This window comes from Cynocephalus volans, chromosome 4 (assembly GCF_027409185.1).
Source record: "Cynocephalus volans isolate mCynVol1 chromosome 4, mCynVol1.pri, whole genome shotgun sequence".
In the NCBI taxonomy this organism is placed as follows: Eukaryota; Metazoa; Chordata; class Mammalia; order Dermoptera; family Cynocephalidae; genus Cynocephalus; species Cynocephalus volans.
This window is the reverse complement of record NC_084463.1, coordinates 160,651,433-160,674,350: the sequence shown is the minus strand read 5'-3', so window position 1 is coordinate 160,674,350 and position 22,918 is coordinate 160,651,433. Positions and strand designations below refer to the sequence as shown.

The 22,918-nt window shown below is 54.7% G+C and overlaps 1 protein-coding gene across 3 annotated transcripts; it reads right to left on the bottom strand.

Moving 5' to 3' along the window:
* Positions 1–685: 685 nt before the first annotated feature.
* FRMD8 (FERM domain containing 8) lies at positions 686–22,449 on the bottom strand. 3 transcript variants are annotated; one of them, XM_063093400.1, is made up of 11 exons: positions 22,319–22,449; positions 21,952–22,036; positions 20,260–20,427; positions 17,844–17,945; positions 17,421–17,479; positions 17,130–17,296; positions 13,914–14,138; positions 12,167–12,290; positions 11,096–11,239; positions 5,231–5,435; positions 686–2,844 (listed from the first exon to the last, which is right to left on the bottom strand). In XM_063093400.1, the coding sequence occupies exons 2-11, from the start codon at positions 22,034–22,036 to the stop codon at positions 2,726–2,728; spliced, it is 1,398 nt and encodes a 465-aa protein (XP_062949470.1). In that variant the 5' UTR covers positions 22,319–22,449; the 3' UTR covers positions 686–2,725. The 3 variants fall into 3 exon arrangements, with proteins under 3 accessions (XP_062949470.1, XP_062949471.1, XP_062949472.1); XM_063093401.1 differs by having other exon boundaries at positions 20,260–20,424; XM_063093402.1 differs by lacking the exons at positions 686–2,844; positions 5,231–5,435 and adding an exon at positions 9,717–9,797.
* Positions 22,450–22,918: the final 469 nt, after the last annotated feature.

Below are 22,918 nucleotides of genomic sequence, written 5' to 3'. Positions count from 1 at the left end.
CCAGCCCCTGGTCTACGCCAGACCCCCTGGTCTATACCTGACCACGCCATGAGGCAGGTACTATTATTACCCCCGAGTCAGTATCTCATGTAAGCGATGTGGTCACTGCATCACGCCGTCCTGGCCAGGCAGAGGACAAGGTACCACTCCCTGTCACGGACGTCCAAGACAAGCCCTAGTCCCGGGACCACACTGCCGAGAGGATACATGGCTGGCTCCTCCCATCTCAGAAACATTCATAGTGTGAAGCCCAAACCCCAAATGGTGCTCATGCTACAGGGACAAAGCTCTGTGCCATCACTGCTGCTGCGGCGGCTTCCTGTGAAGCCCACAGCGGGCCTGGTGCTGTCTCTTCCCTCCGAACTGTGAGAACAAACTGCCTCCTGGCCAGGCTGGGACACAAGGTGCCCTTAGGGAGGGCACAAGAATCTGCAGAGCTACCCCCTTGGTTCCCACAGGACCCCTAGAGCCCCTCCTGGACCGGCTAACTCGGCTGGGAGTCCCTGCCAAGCCACTCAGATGAGGAAACCACTTGTCCATCAGCATTCAGCTTGGCCAGCCCTGAGCGCTGCGCTCCTGCACACATATTGAATAAAAACCAAATGCACAGCCTGTAGTCAACTCCTAGGCTGTAATGAAGACACCCTCCTTATTTCATATCATAAGCCACCCAACAGTCGGCTAGAAAAGGATTTTATTGGTAGTAAGTCACATGATACAAAAGAATGAGAACATTCAAAGGGCATTTGATAAAACGCTGCTCTGTCCCAAAGGGCAGGAAGAAAAGGTTAAGGCACAATGGATGCTTAGAAAACAGAGAAAGAGACTTAAGAGCAGAAACACGTCATTTGTGTACATATAAACACACACACCCAACCACACCCACACCCACACGCCCCAGCAGATAAGAATTCACCAGGAATCAAAACAGTCAGTGGGGGGCCGGCCCGTGGCTCACTCGGGAGAATGCGGTGCTGGTAACACCAAGGCCACGGGTTTGGATCCCATATAGGGATGGCCGGTTCGCTCACTGGCTGAGCGCGGTGCTGACCACACCAAGACAAGGGTTAAGATCCCCTTACCGGTCATCTTTTAAAAAAAAAAAAAAAAAAACAGTCAGTGGGACAGAGATAACCAGAGGGCTGGAGCCACCAGAACCAGCTGGGCAGCTCAGCGAGGTTAAGGGACTCCAGGAGTGGGGACAAGATGTGGCAGCTGATATTGTCCTGTGGCTGGGACATCTCTCACCTATTCTTTGCACCTATTTATTATGACAAATGACAAAGTCCTTGTTGCTGGAAGGCAAGCCCACCTCAAAACATCTGGAGTGTTCAGAAGTTGCCCAAGGGAGGAGGGATGAATGGGCTCTCACATTCGGCGTACAAGAGGTTCCCGTTTCCTCTCCCCCGGTTTTCCCCTGGGAAGGGAAACAGAGCGAGCCCTGTGCTGAGCCGGGCTGCCTCTTCTGCGGGAGCGCCGGGAAGCACCCGGGAGCCACGGACCCTCCACAGAGGGACCCAGGGGCTGGGGAAACCCGCCTCTCAGGGGGACCCCAGCTCATCTGGGAAAACACATAGAACCACCGTTGCCAGGAGGGCAAAGCTGGAGAAAAGCCAAAGCAATCACCCCCATCAAAACCTCCTTTCCAACGTCCCTGAGAGAGAAGAGACCGTCTTGTGTCACTGGGCGTTTCCCTGAGCACGGGTTCGCCCCCAGGGAAACCTGTAGCCCTTCCCAGCAGCTCTGAGGTTAATGAGGGCATTTCATGGAGTTTCCCCACAGTTCACGGGCTTCGTGGATCCAAAGCAGATGAAAAAATACAGAAACTAAAACCTGAGGACCCAGAACACTGGGAGGAAAGGGCAGTCCTGGGTGGTCCACCGAGGGGAGTTCCTTGGGTGCTCACAGGGGCTTTCGGGAGCTTTTCACAGAGTGTGGAGTGTGTGGGTCTGGTGGGCCTGCTGGTCTGCAGGACAGCCACCTCCCAACACAGTGATGTCAACAAAGGCTAACAAAAAGGCGCCTTCCTTCTGGTCAGAGTGTCTCATGCCTGCAAGGGAGACGTGAGGGGCACAGGGTCCCCGGAGTTGGGCCCTGCCCGGCTCCCTCCAGTCCCAGTTCAGCCAGGGAGCTATGGGGTGGGGAGCCCTCACCTTCTGTCTCTGCCATGGTTCAATCCAGGAGGTCCCCTCCCACCCTCCTGAGAGTGACGGCCCAGCCTGGCAGTGGGGGGGTGGTGGTGGAATGCCAGCAGAAGGAATGCGGGGATGTGGTCACCAACGTCCAGAGGAACGCAGTGGACCTGTAGGTCCCAAGCCCTAATCCTTAACCACCTGCCATCGGAGGCACTTCAGAGCAGGGGACACCGTCCATCTTGAGAAGGGCACAAAGGCAAGTCTCTAGGTGGGAGGGGGCAGCCGGGACCTGATCAGCTGGTCCTGAGACAGCAGCTGGGCCCAGAGTCCAGGGGAAGAGAGGGCAGGCTGCAATAGGGCCACTGTGGAAGCCCTGGCCAGCTCTGCACAGCCCAGGCATCATCCCAGGTACAGAAGTCACTTCTCCGTGGTCTGAAATACCTGCAGACCCTGAGCAGCCGAGGCAGCCCTCCTCCCCTCTGTGCATAACCTTTGAGACTAGCGCAGCCTGGCCCTTGCCCCTCAAGGAGGACAGTGCTGGGCCAGTCTCGGGGGCCCCATGCACCACTCTTCGCCCGGTGCTGCTGCCCTCAGCCCTGCTCCAGGCTGTCGGTGGGCTGTACCGCGGTGTAAGTCCCCTGGCCCATGGAGAGCTGCCGGCTGAAGAAGGATGTGGTGCGCTTGGGTTTCACCCGCTTGATGCCCTTGCCTGTGGGGGAACAAGAGGGACACGCTGCGGAGGGGCTCTCCCTGGGTGAGGCAGCCCAGGCCCCAGGAAGCTGGGTTCTAGCTCCAATGGGATGGCTCCTTCCAGAGTCTGTTCAGACCAAGCCCCCACAAATCAGAGGCAGTGGGTTTGCATCTGGTACTGGGCCAGCTGTGATGTCTGAGGAGCTTCTGCTAAAGCTTGGTCAAGAACAGACCAAAGAAACAAAATACCTGCAACACATACGACTGACTAAAGGTGTGCCTCGGTAGCATAAAAAGAATTCTTACATGCTAAAAATACCAAGCCAGGTGTGACAACACCAAGGTCAAGGGTTCCAGCTGGCCATCCAAAAAAACAAAACAAAACAAAAACAAGCCAGATGATCAAGGTCAGAATCTATAGTCATAAATCATATTGATATGCACCTTTGCTGTGATGTGATAAAATGGCACTTCACGTCTGCGGTCTTCTCCCCAAAAACTCAAAACCCCTGTCTAATCATGAGAGAAACATCAGACAAATTCCAGTAGAGGGCCATCCTCCAAGATACCCAGCCAGTACTCTTTAAAACATCGAAAACAAGGAAAGTCTGCGAAACTATCACAGCCAACAAGAGCCTAAAGAGATGTGACAACTAAATGCAGCATGGCGTCCTGGATGGGATCCTGAGACAGAAGGACATTAGATAAACACTAAGGAAATCTGAATAAAGTATAAACTTTAGTTAATGGTAGTGTATCAGATCAGACCATTAATTAACAAATGTACCATATTAATGTAAGATGTGAATATAAAAAAAACACAAGCAACTAGAGCTGGCCAGTTGCTCAGTCAGAACACCATGTTATAACACCAAAGGTCAAGGTTTTGGATCCTGCATTGGCCAGCCACCAAAAGGAAAAACAAAAACAAAAATAAAATAACAACAAAATCAACGAAAGAAAAATGGACAAAAGAAATTAACAATAATTCATGAAGGAAATATAAATATGATCAAACACCTAAAAATATTCCAACTAAGTTCTCTGTCAGAACGGTCGGACCCGTTCACTGTGGGTGAAGAGGGTGCAAAAGGGAGATGCCGCCTTCTCTGCTGGGAGGGGTATGCGTGGGCACAAGCTCTTTGCAAGACGGCAGGTGTCAGAGAAGCCTTAAAATGTGCATACCCTTTGACCCAGCAAGTCCATTTCTAGGAATTTATCCTGAAGAAACAGTTCAGATTCCAAGTAAGGTTTTAGCTACAGGTATGCTGTTTATAGTATCTAAAAACTGGAAATAACTACAACAGTGGTAAAGAAATAAAGGAAAAGGTTGCTTTTTCTGATTATGAAAATTGGGCTGGCTGGTTGGTTAGCTCACTTGGTTAGAACATAATGCTGATAACACCAAGGTAAAGGGTTTGGATCCCTGTACCAGCCAGCTGCCAAAAAAAAAAATTTTTTTAAATAATAGGGGCTGGCCAGTTAGCTCAGTTGGTTAGAGCACAGCCTTATAACACCAGCGTCTTAGGTTCAGATCCCCATACAGCCAGCCACTAAAAAAAGATGGTCATTGTGTAAAAAAAAAAAAAAAAAAAAAAATTTATTTTTTTGGTGACTGGTCGGTCCAGGGATCTGAACCCACGACCTTGGTGTTATAAGGCCATGCTCTAACCAACTGAGCTACCTGGACAGCCCTTGTAAAAAATTTAAGTGCTACAAAGAAATACAAAGAAGAAAGAAGTCACAGTAATTGATTGCCACAGTTGGGGTCTCTCTTACCTAATTTTTTTTCATTACGTGATTGTTTTCTACTTAGTATTATTTTGTAAAAATCTTGCCATTTAAATGTGGATCTCTTAAGCATTAAAAAACGCTTTTTATTTTGGAATGATTCTAGATTTACAGAGAAGCTGTGGATAGTATAGATAGTTCCTGCGCATCCTCATCTAGCTTCTCCTAACGTTAGCATGTTTTGTAACCACGTCAAAGCTAAGAAATGAACACTGGTACAATCTTATCAACTGTATTATGTATTACAGACTTTTGGATTTCATCAGGTGTCCCACAAATGTCCTCTGTTCCAGGATCCAATCCAAGATACCACACTGCATTCAGGGTGCTGCATTCTACCAGCTGCACTGAATTCCCCAGGGTGTGGCCCCATCATTTATCTACCCACACCTTTAACAAGAGGCAGTGGGGAGTTTCCAGTTTTTCATATTCTGGATGCTGCCATGGTGAACACATCTGCGGAGGCAGCAGTGAGAAGGGACAGAGGAGAGCTCTGGGCCAGGCCCCCCAGGGGAAGGACAACCCCCGTGTATCTGCAATGGCTCCACAGCGCCCCATCCCCGGAGCTCGTGTGCATGCGCGCGCGTGTGTGTGCACGCCAGGGTGTGGCTCACCGTCCTCCACGTAGTCGATGGTACAGAGATGCTGGATGCGGCTGCACACCACGCTGCCCTGCCTCCGCAGCTCCGGGCGCTGGGTGGGTGGTGGCAAGGAGCCAGGGGCTGCAGGGTGCCCCAGGCCACTCTCCTGGGGGGCCGCAGGCTCAGCAGCCTGGCTCAGCTCGATGCAGTACTCAATGAGGCTGCTCATCAGCTCGGCCTGCGGAAGAGGCAGTGTGAGGTCCGCAGGGCGGCGGCCCCTGGCTGTCCAGGCCCACTGCTGGCCCCTGCCCTTTGTGGGGAGGCAGATGTGGGACGAGCACCATTCATGAGAAAGGACAGTGGCTGAGGCAGGGGCTCTGTGGACCAGGAGGCAGGGGAGGCATCCCACATGGGGTGACGTCAGAGGTGAGTCCTGGTGGAAGAGCAGGGGTTCCCAGTCCTGGGAGTTGGGGTGGGAAAGACAGAACACTTGACAGAGGGCCCAGCCCGGGAAGGCTGGCTGCATGGGCTGGAGCAGGTGGGGAAGGCAGGCCAGCTGCTGCAGAGGACGTGGGAGGGAGCAGCCAGGGGTGTTTTTGGGCTGAAGACATCTCCATGTGCTGGATGGAGAACCACAGCAGGCCACAAGGAAGCGGGTGGGGATGTCACTGAGGGCTGGGGGGTGCGCGGCAGCTCCCTCTGAACACATTCTTCAAAAGTGACGCCTTCTCAACAGACTTTAAACATAACACACGTGCACACAAAAGGTGAAAAATAAAAGGCCAGATGTGAGTGGGCACAGTTGGGCACCAGATGACTGGGATCTAAGGGGTCTCAGGGAGTCCCAGACAGAAAGCTGTCAGAGGGTGTCAGGAAACAAATATTTACCAAGGGCCTAGATGTGCCAGGTGCTGCTGTGGGCACTGGGTACAGCAGCAGGCAAGGGCCACAGAATGCCTGCCCTGTGCTCCCCAGGAGGCCTCAGCAGCTACACTCCCAACTCTGGGGAGGAAGAGGAGGGTAGGCAACTCTGCCCAGCCCAGAAGGAAGAGCCCAATCTGTCACACTCCCTGCCCTCGTGACCCAGCCTCCACACACCCTCCTCCTTTTCTCACTGAGGGGATGCCACCACGCTAAGACTGGGCAGTGGGCTGGTGAGTAGGTGGTAGTCGGTGGGCACAGAGGATCCTGCACTGCCAACGTAACAGGGAAGGCTCCAAGTTCCCTGAAACAAAACTTCATGGTGCTTCTGAGGTTCAGAGCACCTGCCCTTAAAATGCAGCCACGTCCACTTGAGATCAAACTCAGCAAGCCAGGACTAGAAGGGATTTCCTCAACCTGACGGAGGGTATTTAAGAAGTGCCCACAGCTAACATCATGCTTATCCAGTGCGAGACAAGGCCTTCCCTGCAGGTCAGGGGCGAGTGAGGACATCTGCTCACTCCTGTCTATTCAACACTGTCCTAGAGGTCGCGTGAGTGCTCTCAGGCGAGACAAGCAAGACACATGGCCTGGAGAGTGAGGAACAGTGTCCCTGCTCTCAGACAACATAATGTCTATACAGAAAATCCCAGAGTCTGCAGAGAAGTGACTAGAGCTAGTGAGTGAGTTCAACAAGGCTGCAGGATATACGGATAACAAAATCAACTGCATTTCTATATAACACAATGAGCAACTGGAAATTGAAATTAAAAACAGTGCCATTTACAGTAGCACCAATTAAATAAAATAAAAGCTGTACAAGATTTATATGCTGAACACTATAAAATGTTAATGAAAGCAATCAACAAATAAGTGGAGATATAAAAATAAGTGGATTGAAGACTTAAGATGTCAATTCTCTCCAAAGTAATCAATGCAATCTTAATCAAAATCCTAGGTGGCTTTTTTTTGTGGGGGGAGGGGTAGAGATCAAGAAGCTGATTCCAAAATTAATATGGAAATGCAAAGGGACTAGGATAGCCAAGGCAATTCTGAAAAAGAAGAGCAAAGATCTAGAAATCATACTGTCTGACTTCAAGACTTCTATAAAGCTTCAGCAATCAATATAGCGTGGTTATTAGTGAAAGACAACACACAGATCAATGGCTTTGAACAGAGAATACAGAACTAGATCCACACATATGTGGCCAGTTGATTTTCAACAAGGATGCAATTCAGTGGAGAAGGGACAGTCCCTTTAACAGATTACACGGGAGAAACTGGACATCGGTAAGCATAGAAATCAATCTCGACCTATATGTCACACCTTACATGAAAAACTAACTTGGGGGCTGACCGATGGTTGGCTCGGTTGGTTAGAGTGCAGTGTCATGACACGAAGGCCAAGGGTTTGAATCCTTATGCTAGCTGTCAAAAACCAAACGAAAAGACTAACTTGAGAGGGATATAAATTTAAACTCATACAACTCTTATTTATTTATTTATTTATTATTTTTTAAAAAAGATGACCAGTAAGAGGATCCTAACCCTTGACTTGGTGTTGTCAGCACCACGCTCACCCAGTGAGTCATGGACCAGCCCAAACTTACACAACTTTTAGAAGAAAACATAGGAGAAAATCTTTGTGATCTCCAGTTAGGGAACAATTACTTAGGAAACAAAAAGCACAAATAATAAAAGAAAAAAAATTGATAAAATGGATTTCATTAAAATTAAAAATATCTCTCTAAAAGATGTAGTTAAGAATATGAAAAGTCAAGTTACAGACTGGAAGAAAATAATTGCAAAACATCTGATAAAGGACTGCTATGCAGGATACATAATGAACTCTCACAACTCATGAAGAAAACAAATAACCTGATAAAAAAAAACAGACAAATGATGTGAACAGACATGACACTAGAGAAGACACGTAGACAGAATTAATGAACACATGAAAAGATGATCAACACGAATAGTCATCAGGAAAATGCAAATAAAGCCACAGTGACATATCCCTACCGTACATTACTAGAATGGCAAACAAACAAAACCTGACAATGCCAAGTGCTGACAGGGATGTGGAGCAACTGAAACTTGTGCTGGTGGCAATGCAGGACAGTACTGCCACTCTGCAAAACAGCTTGGCAGTTTCTAACAAAGTTAATCATATGTTCATCATACAATCCATGAATTTCACCCCTAGGTTTTTATACAAGTGAAGACATACGTCTAAATTAAAACCTGCACACAAATGTTTAGAACAGCTTTGTTCATAAAAGCTAAAAACTCAAAATCACCCAAACATCCTTCAATGGGTGAGCATATAAAGCGCAGCACGTCCGCATAGCACAGTATTATCCACGACAAAAAGGAGCGGACCGACGACCCCAGCAACTCAGATGAATCTCAAAAGCTGCTAACAGTGGAAGAAGCCAGTCTCAAAAGGCTGCATACACTATTCTAAGATATTTCAAAAAGCTCATGGAAAAAAAGAATTAAAAGATAATGCAAATCTTTTCATGAACTTCTTGAAGTATCCTTGTATGTACTATATGGTTGACCATAGTTAATTTATCTGTTCACCAGCTGGTGGACCTTTGTGCTGTTTCCAACCTTTCGGTTCCTACAGATGAAGCAGCTATGTGAGTGCGAGGGGTTGTAGGAGCACACGCCTTCATTCCTCCCGGGTAAAATAGTAGGAGTCACATGATAAATGTATTTATATGATATTTGGGAAAACCAAAATTCTAGGATGGTTAAGCGGAGGTGTCAAATAGCTGGTGAATGTACGAGTCTGAAATCAGAAATGTACAAAACAATTTTTTAAAAAAGACAACACAAAAGAAAAACTGGCAAAAACCTTGAACACGTACTTCATCAAAGAGGATCTCCAAATGGCAAATAAACACATAAAAAAATGCTCGACTCGTTCGTCAGGAGGAGAATGCAAATTAAAACATAACGTGTGTGGGCTGGTTAGCTCAGTTGGTTTAGAATGCGGTGTTATAACACCATGGCCGAGGGTTTGGACCCCTGCACAGACCAGCCAGAAGGAAAAAAAAAAAAGAAAATTATAAGGAGATTTTTAGGGGGATGGAAATAACGTCAATAAAAACAAGCAAATATGTGGATAGTAACCGATGCATGGCTTGACCATGGTGGTGGTCATGGGGTGTATAAATTTGTCAAAAGTCACCCTTAAATGGGTACATTTTATTGTAAATTACACCTTGATGAAGTTGATTTAAAAATAAAGGGAAAAAAGCATATGGATATACCACTGCTCACCCTACAGAATGGCTAAAATGAAACAGACTGACAACAGTAAGCGCTGGAGAGGAGACAGAGCAGCAAGCGCTGTCTCACTGCGGGCTGAGTGCAAGCTGGAACAGCTGCCTTGGGAAATCAGCAGTGACTCACCACCGCTGAGCCTAAGCCTACCTGGGGATCCAGCAAGCCCACGGCTCGGTGTATACCCATCTGTGTGCACAGAAGACATGCACAACAGCGATCCCAGCAGCAGCATTTGCAACAGTTCCAACCCGGACAGCCACTGTCCATCAGCACCAGAATGGAGAAATAAACAGTGGCAAAGTCATCTACTGGAATACCACACAGCAACGTGAACGAGCTAACTGTGGTCACTTGCAGCAGGATGAATCTCACCAACACCATGCTGAGCAAAAGAAACCAGACAGAAAGCACATACTGGAAAAATCCATTTACGTGAGGTTTAAAACCAGGCAAAATGACTAGGGTGACAGACATCAGGGTGGTGGGTCCCTTGGTGGGGAGCAGTGACTGAGAGGGGGCTCTAGGGGCTCCTAGGAGTGTTCTGTTTCTTGATCTGGATGGTGTTACATAGGTTTGTTTACTTTAGGTAAATCTGTTGCATTATATATGCTTAGGATTTGTGCACTTCTGCGTATGTATATTACAATTCAATAAAACATTTACTTAAAAAATAAGAGGTCTATATACTGGTTGGCTGCCCAAAAAAACCCAAAAAACTAAAAAACCAACCAAACAAACAAACCAAAAAAAGAGGTCTAGACAAGTGACATAAAAATTATGAACTCATGAGCACAAAGATGGGGACATCTGGCAATTCCAAGCCATGAGAAGGAAGAGCTTGTAGACACTAGTACAGGAGGGAGAGGAGGAGAGGCCAGGGAGAGGAGGGCCAGTAAGGGAGATGGGGGAGAAGCCCACGGAGGATGAGAGGAGTCCCCAGGAAAGCTTGGCCAAGCTGGGGAGAGGGGACAGAGATCCGTCCACTGGTGTGGCAAAGCAGAAGCTGCTGGAGCTTGGAGCAGTGTGGGAGCAGAGTGCAGGGTGAGGTGGCTGCAAAGGGGTCAGGGGTGGGGAGGGGCACCAAAAAGGAGCAGAAGTGTGGGGACGGAGGGTCTAAGAACCAGCTACGCCAGCGGGACAGGATGTGTTTCTGGAGATGAAAGTTGCTGGAGTGAGTCCACGTGCCCGGAGAAAAGCAAGGAAGAGTCACTGAAAGGGCCATTGTCTCGGGGAGGGCTCTGATGTGACCACAGCAGGAGAGGAAGGGGCACGGGAATGGAGGTCAGGGTGGAAGACGTGGTGCTGAGCGAATGGATAAGTCAGAGGCACCCCAGGGCCTGCGCCCATCCACGCCTGTTCCCGCTCTGAGAGCAAGATGAGGACAGCACCGACTTCATGGGGTCTTGAGGACAGAAGGACAGGCACAGGCTGGGTGCGCAGCACTGGGCAAGCCCACAACGAACAGCTGCTCCAGCTGCAGCACCTGCCACCACCTGGTGCGGAATCTGCAGACAGGCCTCCCGAACTCGCCAGGGCTGCTCCAGGCCAGCAGTTCAGGCACCCCCACCCCCAGGCCCTCGGCACCCCTTCCCAGCCAGCCAGTGGCCTCCAACAGTCAGGGGCCCCTGGTCACCAGGGCCCAGCTCCCCCTGCCCCTGGAGCAGGCAATGCCACCACTACCTGCTTGGAGTAGATCTTGAGCAGCCTGTTGACGGGTGTGCCCTCGCTGTCCCCATCAAACTCCAGCCACAGGACGGGCTCCTCCTCCTCAGGGGAGGTGTGGTCCCACGACAGCTCCTGGAAGCGCAGGCCCAGCAGGACATGCTGGCCAGCAGGAGATGCAGAGCTCGGCTTGGCCCCTTGGGTAGAGGCCTGCTCCTCACCCCCTCCCACTTGGCGCCACCAGCAGGGGACACTTGGCCAGGGTGTTTGCCTCTCTGAGAATAAGTATAAATTTGTTCGTGTGTTTCTCTACGGAGAGGAGCCCCAGCTTTCATCAGACTTTCCCAGGGCTGTGGTTCAGGGAGGCTGAAACCCTCATCCCACAACACCTGACCACTGGAGAGTCACGTGGGGAGGAATGTGGGGGGGCCTTTGCCATGACAGAAGCTGGGTAGCATCTCAGCAGGAGGCCAAACTGGGCACAGAGTGCCTGGGCACTGTTGCCCAGGAGGGGCTGGATTCAGCCAAGCTCTTCTGCTATTAGGAGAGAACTCCTTCTTGCTGAATCCAAGGTATAAACAAAAAAATTGGGGGGGTGGGGAAAGGAGAGGCCCCCTGCCCAGACACAGCGAAGCGGCCCCACTGTCGACACTGCCTTCCAGACAAGCAGCTGAGACAGCCAACTGCCAAATGCAGGAGAAGCAGGACTCAGTCAGCCCAGGAGCGCTCCTAGTCGTGGGGTCTTTCTGGAAAACCACGAGCTGTTCTCCAGCCATCAGCCAGGCGCTGCCAGACTCCCCCCACACAGAGGCGGAAATCTCAGCTGCAGCCTCCCCTTGCCCGAGCCAACCCTGCCTGGCACTCTGGGTGTAAAAGCTGACCCAAAGCAGACCTAGGGAAGCCCTCAGGATGAGAAGGAACCCTGAGGACATCAAGGGAGGCAGAGTCCCAACCGGACAGTCCTCCCACCCTGCCCCCAGGCCACCCACAGGCCCACGGGAACCAGGAAGGCCTGGGCAAGGACGCCTACTCCCCTCCTCTCTACAGAGGACCTCCCCGGTCCCACCCTGGAGGAGCCAGAGGCAGTACCTTCTCCCTGCTGTCAATGACATGCACGCCTTCCAGACTGATGGCCACGACCACTGGCTTGCGCCCGCCCCGGTGCAAAAAGCCCTGGGCGGGCTTGTCGACTTCGCCGTGGAAGAAGGCACACCTGGGGAGGGGACAGGTGTCAGTCTCTGCTCTTCAGCACCGAGAATGCTTGAGGGCCTGCCCTGGGTCCTGTCCTGGCCCTGAGAAGCTTAGGCTGTTCGGGTGACTGAAGGTTAAAAAGAAACCCGCCCCATGGAGGGGGAAACTGAGGGACTGTGGCATCTGGGCTGGTTGCGCAGGACGGGAGGCTGAATAGGAGGGAGAAGGACCTGGACAGCACAGAGAAGTGCGGGCACCGCAGGCAGAGGGATGAGCAAGAACCCAGGCACGGGGCAGCGCAAGTTACGTTCAGGGGCAAGGAACCTCCAGGGCTGGCGGCTGGGGTTGAGGCTGCAGGAGGTGGCCATGAGATCCCTGCTGCATAGTGTCCAGGGCAAAGACCCTGTAGCAGCAGGACCTGCCGGAAGCACGAGGCAGCGAGGCTGCCCTGAAGAGCGGCTTCAGGGCTGGAACTGGGAAGTGTGCAGTGGCCCCGGGGAGCCGCCACCTTTCCTCTCTGCTGGCCCCCCTCCCACCCTCTCCCCAGGCCATGCCAGAGCACCCCAGCAACCTTGCCCTCTCGACCGGATCACCCACCCCATCAGCGCACGCGTGCTGCTGCTTCACCTCTTGCACCCCACTGCGCCCACAATCCCTGCTCCGATGCTGGACACTCCACCCCCAAACTCCTTGAGAGCCGGTCACGCTCGCAGACCCCACCCTCCTCCGCCCACTCCCACCTCCACCGGCTGCAGCCCAGGTGAGACAAGCCCACCGTGACCTCAAAGCTGCAGTGTCCTGCCCCCTCCCAGGTGCGGGAGGCCCAGGGTCCCCTCCTGGCGTGGCCTACACTTGCCTCCTTGGCCACCTGTCGGGGCTTCTGGATTCAGACACCCTCCATGTGCTGAGGACTCACCAGTCACCATCTTCAGCCCAGACTTCTCTCCCTAGCTCTGGCATTCTAGAAAATGCCCACTCGGAATCCCCACTGGGGTGTCTGACAAGCATCTCAAAACCAATATGTCCAAACCAAGCTCCCGACCTCCCCTCGTTCCACTCCATTGGCCCTCCCCATCCCAGCTGGTGACAACCCCATCTGCCAGCTGCTTGGGACAGAAACTTGGAGTCCCCTCTGCCTCCTCTCCTCTCCTCCTTCACACCTATCTAGCAAATTCTGTCCACTCCACCCTCACGACATCTATTGAGCCTGATGTCTCATCTCTTCTGCTGGATCACTGTCATGCCCTCCTCTATCTCCCAGGTGCTGCCTGTGCCCGCCTATGGCGTGTCCTCACCCTCTGATGCTCTTGTCTCTCTAGGCAGGTCTCTCGGGGTCTTTGGCTCAACAAGTTGCCTAGTGAGTACCCAGCCCGTGGTGGTGACCAAGTGAGAGAGTTGGCTGAAGCGAAGGACAGCAAGGTCAAGGACCAAGCAACCGTGGCAGGTGGGAGGAGAGGACCCGTCCGAGGTGTCCAGCTTGGGATGGAGGGGCCCGAGGTGCTGACGTCAAGGCGCTGCTTCACGGAAAAGCCAGAGCTCAGCTGGAGCAGAGATGGGCTCTCTGGCAGCTGCGCCAGCAGGGACGGAGAATAATCTGCTGGCTGCGAGGGGAGGGCAGAGGAGCCCTGGGGCTGTGGCTGCTCACCCGTAGAAGGGCAGCTCATGGCACTTGAGGAGGTAGGCGCGGTAGTGGGTGCCCAGGGTGGCCTCCTGCCCAATGGCGCTGCTGACCGCTTCCTTCACCTGGCGGTAGGCATCCAGCAGGCCCTGCTCACCCATCCCAGCCTTGGCCCCACGGCCCCGGAGGGCAGCAAAGAAGCCGTGGCCCCGCTTACAGAGGTGGGCAGGGAGGAAGGAGTCCAGCTTCTCCCTGTGAAGAAGGAAGATAGGTGCTGGTGGCTGACCAGAGGTGCGGGGGTCCTCAGGGTGTGGGTGTCATGCTCATGGGGAGCGCAGGAGGTGGGTGGCCTAACTCAGTGACACGCAGGGCAGAAGAGCACACCAGTGCCCTACGTTGCACAATGGGGGTGCTGGAGGCCCCTGCCCTGGACACCCACACCAGAGAGATCCCTACAGTCTCCATCCCAGCAGCAGCCTGGCCAACCTGGCTCACAGGACAACCCCGCTTCATGTTTAGGGACTATTGAGTGGGGGTGGGGAATTCTCCCCCTGAAGAAAAGAGGGTGGTGGACGGGGGCAGGGTTGCCTGGAGGAAGGACACACACCAGCTACTTCCAAGCCAGAGACTGGGTAAGGGGCCCAGGAGGGGAGACCCAGGCACCAGACAGAGGTGGGCTCAGCTCATGGCTCCTCTCCACAGGGCAGGCTCTGGAGCTAGACATTTGGCTCTGCCACAACCAGCTGTATGGCCAGCAAGAGGCGCCTGCCTTCCTTTCTCAATGCTCCCCACCTGACCTGGGTGGCAGTGACCTTGATCCTAAAACCAGTGCAGGCCCAGGATGGAGTGGGAAACCAATGAGGATGACCCAGGGCTGTCCCTCTGCTTCCCAAGCCAGGGTCACCATCCAAATCCACCACTCTTATCCTGCTCTGTCCTGCTGCTCCTGACACCTCCTGCCTTCCCTGCCAGTCCTGCCTCAGCATCACCATCTGCACCAAGGGGCCCCCACATGGACCTGGCCCTGTTTCCCAGCCCCTCCCATCCCCCACCCGGTCAGCTGCCACTTGACTGCCCAGGAAACTCCAGGAGCACCTCTGAGGTGGCAGACCTGAGGGGTCACCAGGCCCAGTCTTCATCCCCAGGAGGGAAGGAATCACATCCACGGTGTGCTGGGCACTGTGGAGGAGGACCACCCACCCCATCTTGCATGGGGCAGCTGACACCCAGGGTGGCCGGGCACAGAAGGAAGGCCCAGAGGTGGGTGCAGGTCTGCAGCTCCATTGCACAGGTAAGAGGCCCAAGCAAAGGTTGGGAAGCCAAGAGAAGAGTCAACACCAGGCCACCTGCCTGGAGGCCGACTGTGGCATCAGGGTTTCAGAGCAACATCTGTGCCACTAAGTTGAGACAGTTGGGATTTCTGAAGCAGTGGAACTTTTACAACCAAAAACTGGTGCAAGTGGCCTAACACTGTCACTGCTTTGTTCTGCCAGACATGGATGTGAAAACACCAGCCTACAATCAGCACAGAAAAACAGGACATCCTCACGCACGATACAAAGAAGGAAAGACTCTCAGCAGAACCATAACTGGCGTTCCCAGCTCAGGCAGCCCGGGGATCACGTGGGCTGTGCACTGGTCATTCTGATCAGCTGCAGCTGGATTTCTCAGTCTTTGAGTCCTCTGAGCCTCAGTTTCCCCTTGTATAAAACAAGGACACCAGGGCCGGCCCGTGGCTCACTCGGGAGAGCGTGGTGCTGACACTACCAAGCCAAGGGTTAAGATCCCCTTACCGGTCATCTTTAAAAAAACAAAAAACAAAAACAAGGACACTAATCCTTACTTGCACAGAAGGGTGCTGGCATGTGCCTGGCATGAGGTTAGTGCTGAACAAATCTCGGGGTGGTTTTCTTTTCACTCAAGAGGGAAGAGGGCCCTGCTGGGGCTTCCACACCCCAGGCCACGGGGAGGGGACAGCTGGTTCAGGGGAAGGGCCAAGGCAAGGAAGGAACTTGTGCTGCCCTGAGGCCCAACCACGAAGGGCATGGGGAGGGCTCTCCAGGGGGCTGTCCACCTTTCCCCACACATCCCTACTTCTATCAACAGCTCCCCATTGTCACGTGGGAACCCAGCCTTCCCCACTCTCAGTCCACGGCATCTGTGCAGGCTCATGGTGGGACACAAGGGAGGACCCAGGCTGCAGCTAGTCACTGGCCTGGCCAGCGTTTCCTTTGGGTAGACCTGGGACCGAGCCATCGGTCATCAGAGTGAATCTGAGGGTCAGGCCATGTAAGGGAAGAGAGGCTCTCCTTCCCAACACAACAGCTGTGGCCTCCTGGCCACAAGAGCTTGCTTGAGGGCGAGCTGGCCCAGAGGATTGCAAGGCTGGGCAAGAGCAAGGACAGGGGTGGGATCCCACCAGAGCCCCTGCACTGAGCTCGGCTGAGGCACCACAATTGGCCCAGCCTCATCTGCTACACAATCCAACAAAGACCCCTTGCTTCCAAACAGTTCGAGCTGAGTTTGTTGTTACTTTCTGACATGACTATCATGAGGACCAGGACCCCACGGCCACCAGCCTGGAGCCAGCTCAGCTGGGAGCCCTCAGGCTGGACTCTGAGCCAGGGTGGTCTCTGCCAGGCTCCAGCTGTAGGTCCCCCAGTGCAGGGCCCCTGTCCGCACACCTCTCTCCCTGGCTCACCCACACGCAGGGTCGGAGTGGGGAGGAACCCTGGCTAGGAAGAGGCTGGGCTGCAAGCTTATCTTCAGTGGAATTCTTTCTAGACCTCAGGATCGTCCTCCATGGAAGTCAGAGACTGGCCTGATTGGCTGTCACGGTAGCCTTGACCCTCACTGCTCCCAGGCCCGCTAGTTCCCGAATTCCCGAGAGAGAGGTGGGAAGTGGGGAGCTGACATGCTGAGAGTCTGGGAACAGGCTCCATCCCAGGCGGTTGGAAAGCTGGGGACTGTTACTGGTAACTGGAGGGGGGCAGGGGGCAGCGTTTGGTTGGTTCCTGGCTGTGACTCCAAAAGAACAAGCCCAGCTCCCTCCTGCCCTCGGCTGGAGGCTGGGCCCCACCCTCCCACATGTCTGGGGCTCCCCTGGCTGTGGGCTCCTCTCACAGAGTCACTTTACCAAGTCTCTGACTGCCTGGCATGGATGAGGAAAAGTAGGCTCCAAAAGGTGGACTGACTCACCCAAGCCCACCCGGTGCCCCTGCCTCCTGCCACACTGCCCCTCACCTCAGGGTGTGGGCCACAGGCTGGCCGGGCTGGTAGGGCCCAAGCTGCACGCGGCATACCAGGGCTCCCAGTGCCTCGCAGTCCTCCACGTCGCACGGGTACCGCGCGGCCAGCACGTTGCCCTTGGCCTCCTCGTAGAGCAGCCGCAGTACCTCCTCGTCGTGGATCTGTGGGCCAGTGTGCAGGGAAAGGCTGCTCAGCTGGGGGCGGGCAAGGCATGGGGAGCCAGGGACAGGGGCGGCTGGGCACAAGGCTTGGGCCCTGGGCAGTGCGGCTTGGGCTCCCGCTCACCTGGAGCTCCCGCCGCTTTGGGAAGAACACGTTCCTTCGGAACTGCAGGGAAGGCTCGTCTGGGGAGAGAGGCTGGGGTCGCTGCCTGGCCGCCCCCCTTGGCCCAGCCCTACCCTCTCCCTTGACTGGCCTAGGTTCCAGCTCCCAACCTCACCCACCATGACTGAGAAACCCGAGAGCCGTCCAGAAAGCAGGGTGCACACCTCATCTCAAGAGGCTCATGCTCCTCCCAGCCCACACCTCTCCTGGCTGGCCTTAGGGACCCCTTCTTCCCCTGCCAAAAATGGCTGACAGAGCCTGGGGGAGATGCAGGTCCTGCCCCTCAGTGATGGCAGCTCCACCTGACACCTGGCTAGGCTGGGAGCCAATGCTCCAGACTCAGGTGGGCCCCTGAGGTGGGGACAGGCGGGCAGCAGTACTTACCCATGGCCACGTCGTCATCTGGGGCATCGGTGAAGCGCAGCAGCAGCTCCGGCCACTGGCGGCCCAGCTTGTAGGGCTGATGCTTGGGCTTCAGCTGCACCTCTGTGGAATGAGAGGGGAAGTGGCCCACGCAGTGTCTGACCAGTCTGATGGCTGCCACCCAATCCCATCACACTGCCCACTAACAACAGCAATAATGATGACAGTCACAGCCCACAGTAACTGCGCAGAACAATTTCAAGTAATTTATGTGCACGTACCCTGCAATAAGCCTGTTCCCTTTTCCACCCATAGCAAAAACAGACTCAAAGAGATTAAGTTTTTGGTCCTAAGTCACACAGCAAGCGGGAGAGGGATCTTGTGCTCGCTCCATCTGGAGACTTCTAGGACATCAGGGCTGGGAGGGCCGGAAGATCATCCACTTTGTAGGTGAGAAACTGATGCCCAGAGGGACAGTGACTGCCCAAGGCCACAAAGAGTTAGTGGCTAAACCAGGAACAGAGCTCTGCTTCCAAATGTCCCTTCCCCACACTTTAAATTCTGATGTTCCACTGTAAGTTCCCTGAGGGCAGGGACACCATTCGTCCCCAGCATGGAGAATGCTGCCCGACTTATCCCTGTGGAGTGAACAAGGTAACTGACTAGCTGGGATCTGCTGGACACACTGGGGGGGGGTAGACCCCGGGGACAAGGACGCCCTTCCTCCTGCTAACAGCCCAGCCCTGGCCAGCCTTAACCTTGACCCCACAGCTCAGAGGACTCCATCATCAGAACAGGACTATGCTGACCCTGTGGTCCCACAGACTTCCAGATGGGGCTTTCCTGTCTGGAGGTTGTCACCCAAATGAGACTGACAGTCCCTGGAGCCATGTTCTATGCAGTGACAATGGCACTGAAAAGGCCAAGCCCTGCCAAAACATTTGGCATGAGGGTGGCTCCAGCCAACGGCACCCCCTCCCTACCTTGCCGGGCTCACGGCCCTGGGGCCTCTGTCACTGTTTCACCCAGTCTGGGAACTCCGGGTCAAAGCTTAAGTGGCCTTTCAGCTTCCTGAAACTGGCCTGGGAACAAAGTGGGTGCTGACTTTGTGCTGGGGCCTCTAGCCACCTCCTCTTGGACAGTGTGGCACCACACAGGCAGCCCATTCAAGTTCTGACCGTGGGGGGTCAGGAATGTGGTGAGGAGGGGGAGGGGGTAGACGGAGGAGGAAGTGGGAGGAGGGCACAGGCTGCCCATACCCGGCACCAGGAGCCTCCTGGGGCAGGGCAAGGGCTGACCCACATGGAATGCCCTTCCCACTTTTCCAAACATACAAGCCGAGGGGTCCACGGTCCTGACCAACAGCCTAGAGGTGAAAGAAAGGCAGCTGGGCTGGGTGTGGGGAGGCAGGGGACACAGGCCAGCAGGAAGTGGGTGGGTGAGAGACTTGGAGCAGCAGCTGGGCAGGAAGCTCCGGCTGGCGGGGGGGGGGGGGGGGGGGGTGCCGGCGGCTCCCTCTCTCCCTCCAAGCTGATGGGGAGCCTCCCTCCAGATAGAGGTGCACACCCCAGTGGCCTCAGGAGAGGCGGGAACCACTAGGGACCCCTTGGGCCTGACTCAGGCTGTACTGCTCACTCTCAGTGGGACCAGTCACCCCCTTCTTGCCCCTGTTCCTCTACAACAAAGGGAATATTTAAGCTCAGAAAACATGCCTGGCCCTGGCACCAATTTACTTCCCCAAATGATGACATGGGGCATCCTCTCCCTTGGCCCTCTTTCTGTTCAAGCCAGCAGGCTCAGAGACCCTACTTACCCAGGGATCCCCCCGCCTGAGGATCTGGAGAGCCACGCCCACCCCCACTCCACCTTGTGATCTCAGCCTGAAAGGGCAGGATGTGGGAGGTCACAGGGACAGAAACCAGGCAGGGCTAGAGGCTCCCTGGCAGAGAAGTTGTGTCCCTGCTCTTCCTGCCCTCCCCACCCTCGGCAAAAGCCTCACAGTCAGAGGTGGCCGTTTCCCAGGCTGTGTCACACCCTTCTCCCTGCCCCCATGGAACAGGATACAGTTCAAGGAGGCCTGCTGTGAGGCCACCCAGGCTTCGGTTCTGTCTTGGTCCTGCCACTCACTGGCCTCCCCACTCCAATCCTTAATGTCCTCATCTGCATGACAGGCCTGGGCCATGAGAATGAGGTGAAATTACGTGGGCCCAGGCTGTGCGACGACCTTGTGCTCAGTGACCACAGACCCTTGCCTCCCTCTCTCACAGTCCTGTTCCTCCTGATGCCCCAGGCCCAGGTACCATTGCTCCAGGACACACCCAAGTCCCACTCCCCCTCAGGTGTAGTGGCGAGAGATTTCGACACTGACCCCCTTGCTCCTGCACTGGCCAGTGCCCTTCCAACCCTCCTGCCCGGGCTTCTCACTGCCTACCCTTACCCAACAGAGGGGAGACGAGCCAGAGTGCGAAGACATCCAGGGCAATGTCCGGGAGCTGCAGGACCTCACGGACTGCGCGGTGCAGCTCGTGAGCACTGAGCGAAGCCAGGTTCTCCACAGCCAGGGGCACCACTGAGTCGTCCGCCAGGTACACCAGCACATCAGCTGCTGTGACAGAGGCCGGGCAGTGTCAGCCGAGGCCCACTACCCAGGCACAGCCAGGCCAACTGGGGACTCTTCACCGCCCACTGAGGCTGGAGCCCCTAGCCTATAGCCCTTGGGGAAACCAAGGCCACAGTCCTGAGGCTAAGTCCACTCTAGAGGTAGAGCCTCAGCCTCCCTGAAAGATACTGTTAAGAGTGCTATCAATTAGGACTTCCTGAGACCCTCAAACCACCCAGAAACCCAGCAACTCCAGCCCACAGACCAGTCCCACCCCAACCCCATAAGGTCCAAATTAGGGCTGGCCATTGCAGCCCCCTAACTCCCCTGGAAGCCCCAAAGACTCTGCTGTGCTTCTGCCCTGAATAAGAACATTCCACAGGTGGAGAATGAAGGCAGAGACAGGTTACAGCAGCTTATTTATCTCTCAGGCTGAGAGGGGAAGAGCTCCTGCCCCACCATTATCCTCAGCCAAGTCTCTGTCTCTCTCTGGCCCAGGCTAAGATGGGAACGGAAGATACCTAAGGCCACCCCAGGTTCAAGCAAGTTGCAGGTCTATGCTTCCTTAGGACTCTTCAAGCCTCAGGAGTCAATACTGTGGCCTTTCAGGACTGCCTTAAGCTGGCTAGGGAGAGTACAACCCCAATAGCTGAGCATTCCCTTGTGACAACCTGTGGGATTCCCATTTGGAGCCCAGAGCCAAAGGGAGACCCTTGGAAGAGCAGCCAGATTCAAAGCCCCATCCCTGGAACCACTGGCACAGTGAAGGAACACTGATCTTGAGGCTGGCACAGTCGGTTCCAAACCTTGCCTGGTCTCTGGCTAGCTGGCTGACTTCAGCAAGTCAGTCTGAGTGCCAGCTGCCTCATCTGTAAAAGCAGAGCTAATACCCCTTCCTCAAAGAGTGTCTGTGAACCAAATGAGAAGCCTGCGGAAGGGAAGGCACAGTTTATCATTAACACAAGTGCAGGTGCTTTTTGGATCCCTAGCTGCTCCAACAGCTACTTTGAGAGATGACAAAATCATCTCCAGGATGGTGAGATTCAGATCCATTTTTCAGATAGGGAAAACTGAGGCACTGAATGCTCAAACACCTGATCACCTGGAGGGCCCCAGGAGCCTGTGCCTTAACCTCTCTAGGGCCCAGTTTCCTCCCTATAAAGCGAAGATAATGATCCCTGTTTTCAAAAGGCTGTTTGTGAGAAAGAAATGAAACAAAGGTAAGTGTCACTTTTCATTCATTCATGTGATCTGATTTGAATTTTGCAGCTATGTGAGACGTGCTTTTGTTTTGTTTTGTTTTACAAACGAGGAGAGTGAGATATAAGAAGGGTACCGAGTTGGCCTCTAACCTAGTGACAGAGCCCAAAGTCTTCTGACTTCTGTGACTTTTCCACATTTCAACATACCTTATTTCTTAATGAATACGAAAGATTATCTTTAATGAAAGAGACGATAAGTCAGAGCCACTACCCCAGAGCTGGGGTCCCAGGAGGGTATGAAGGGGAAGAGATGGAGGCAGGGACCCACCTCGGGCTCCCACGGAGGACACGCTGCTTCGGTGGGACCGCTCAGCGGGGCCGGGCTGCCCGGCATTACCTTCTGTCCCGTCCATCTGCAAAGGGAAAGAGAAGCCGTAGTTACGGGGGGTCGAAGAGGGGGTCCCAAGTTGGGTCTACGAGGCTGAACAATGCTGGCTGGAGGGACCAAGTGTGCAGACTGGAAGGAGAGGGGTGTCCCTCGGCCGAGGTGAGGTCCGGGCTGGTGGGAGGGGTCAGAGCCGTGACAGTCAGGAGCGGGGCTCGAAGCTCCGCTCGCCGGGATGCCCAGGTAGGGCTCAGCGCGCCCCCATCCCGGGCGCGGCGGGGGCCGGGGCAGGGGGTCGCCGAGCTCTCACCTCGCAGGGACGCACAGCCCGCAGCTTCCGGCCAGGCTCCTGCCCTGACTCCGGCCCCCAGCTCCGGCCCCGCCGACCTGCCCGCCACTCAGCCCGCCACCGCCCGGACTCCGGATCCTGCCCGGCCTCCAGCTGCCGGGGCTGCGACACGGAAGGAGCCGCGGGAGGAAGCGCGGTGCGCAGGACCCCGCCTTCCCGGCCCGCGGGAACCAATCGGAGCCCTGGGCCGCTGCGCACGCGCTCTGCAGGAGCCCGCTCCCTCACACCCCCCGCGGGCCCGCGCATGCCCGTACGCCTCGGGCGCGCGCGCCGCTCGTCTGGTCACACCCCTGGGTTGGTCGCGTCACGAACTACCCTCGCTTCCGACCCTACTGACCCAGGACGAGTTGCGCAACTTGCAGTCCCCGATCGTTGTCCTGTAACAGGATGTAGCGAAGATTCAAGGAAATCAGAAAATCGGGGCTGGGGGCGCGAGCTCTGGCAAGCATTGACCTTGTGACTTAGGACCGTTCCCCCACCCGGTACGCGTCCGGGATCCAGATTGTGCCGGGGGCTGGGTAGAGGTTTTGCAGGCAGCGGCCTGTACTGCAGCGCCCCACT

Coding starts and splice junctions, on each gene's coding strand:
- FRMD8 (XM_063093400.1), bottom strand. CDS start 22,036: ATGGACGGGACAGAAGGTAATGCCGGGCAGCCCGGCCCCGCTGAGCGG. Junction 20,428..21,951: donor GTCCTCCGTGGGAGCCCGAG/GTGGGTCCCTGC, acceptor CCTCTGTCACAG/CAGCTGATGTGCTGGTGTAC. Junction 17,946..20,259: donor GCTCGTCTCCCCTCTGTTGG/GTAAGGGTAGGC, acceptor CTCATTCCACAG/AGGTGCAGCTGAAGCCCAAG.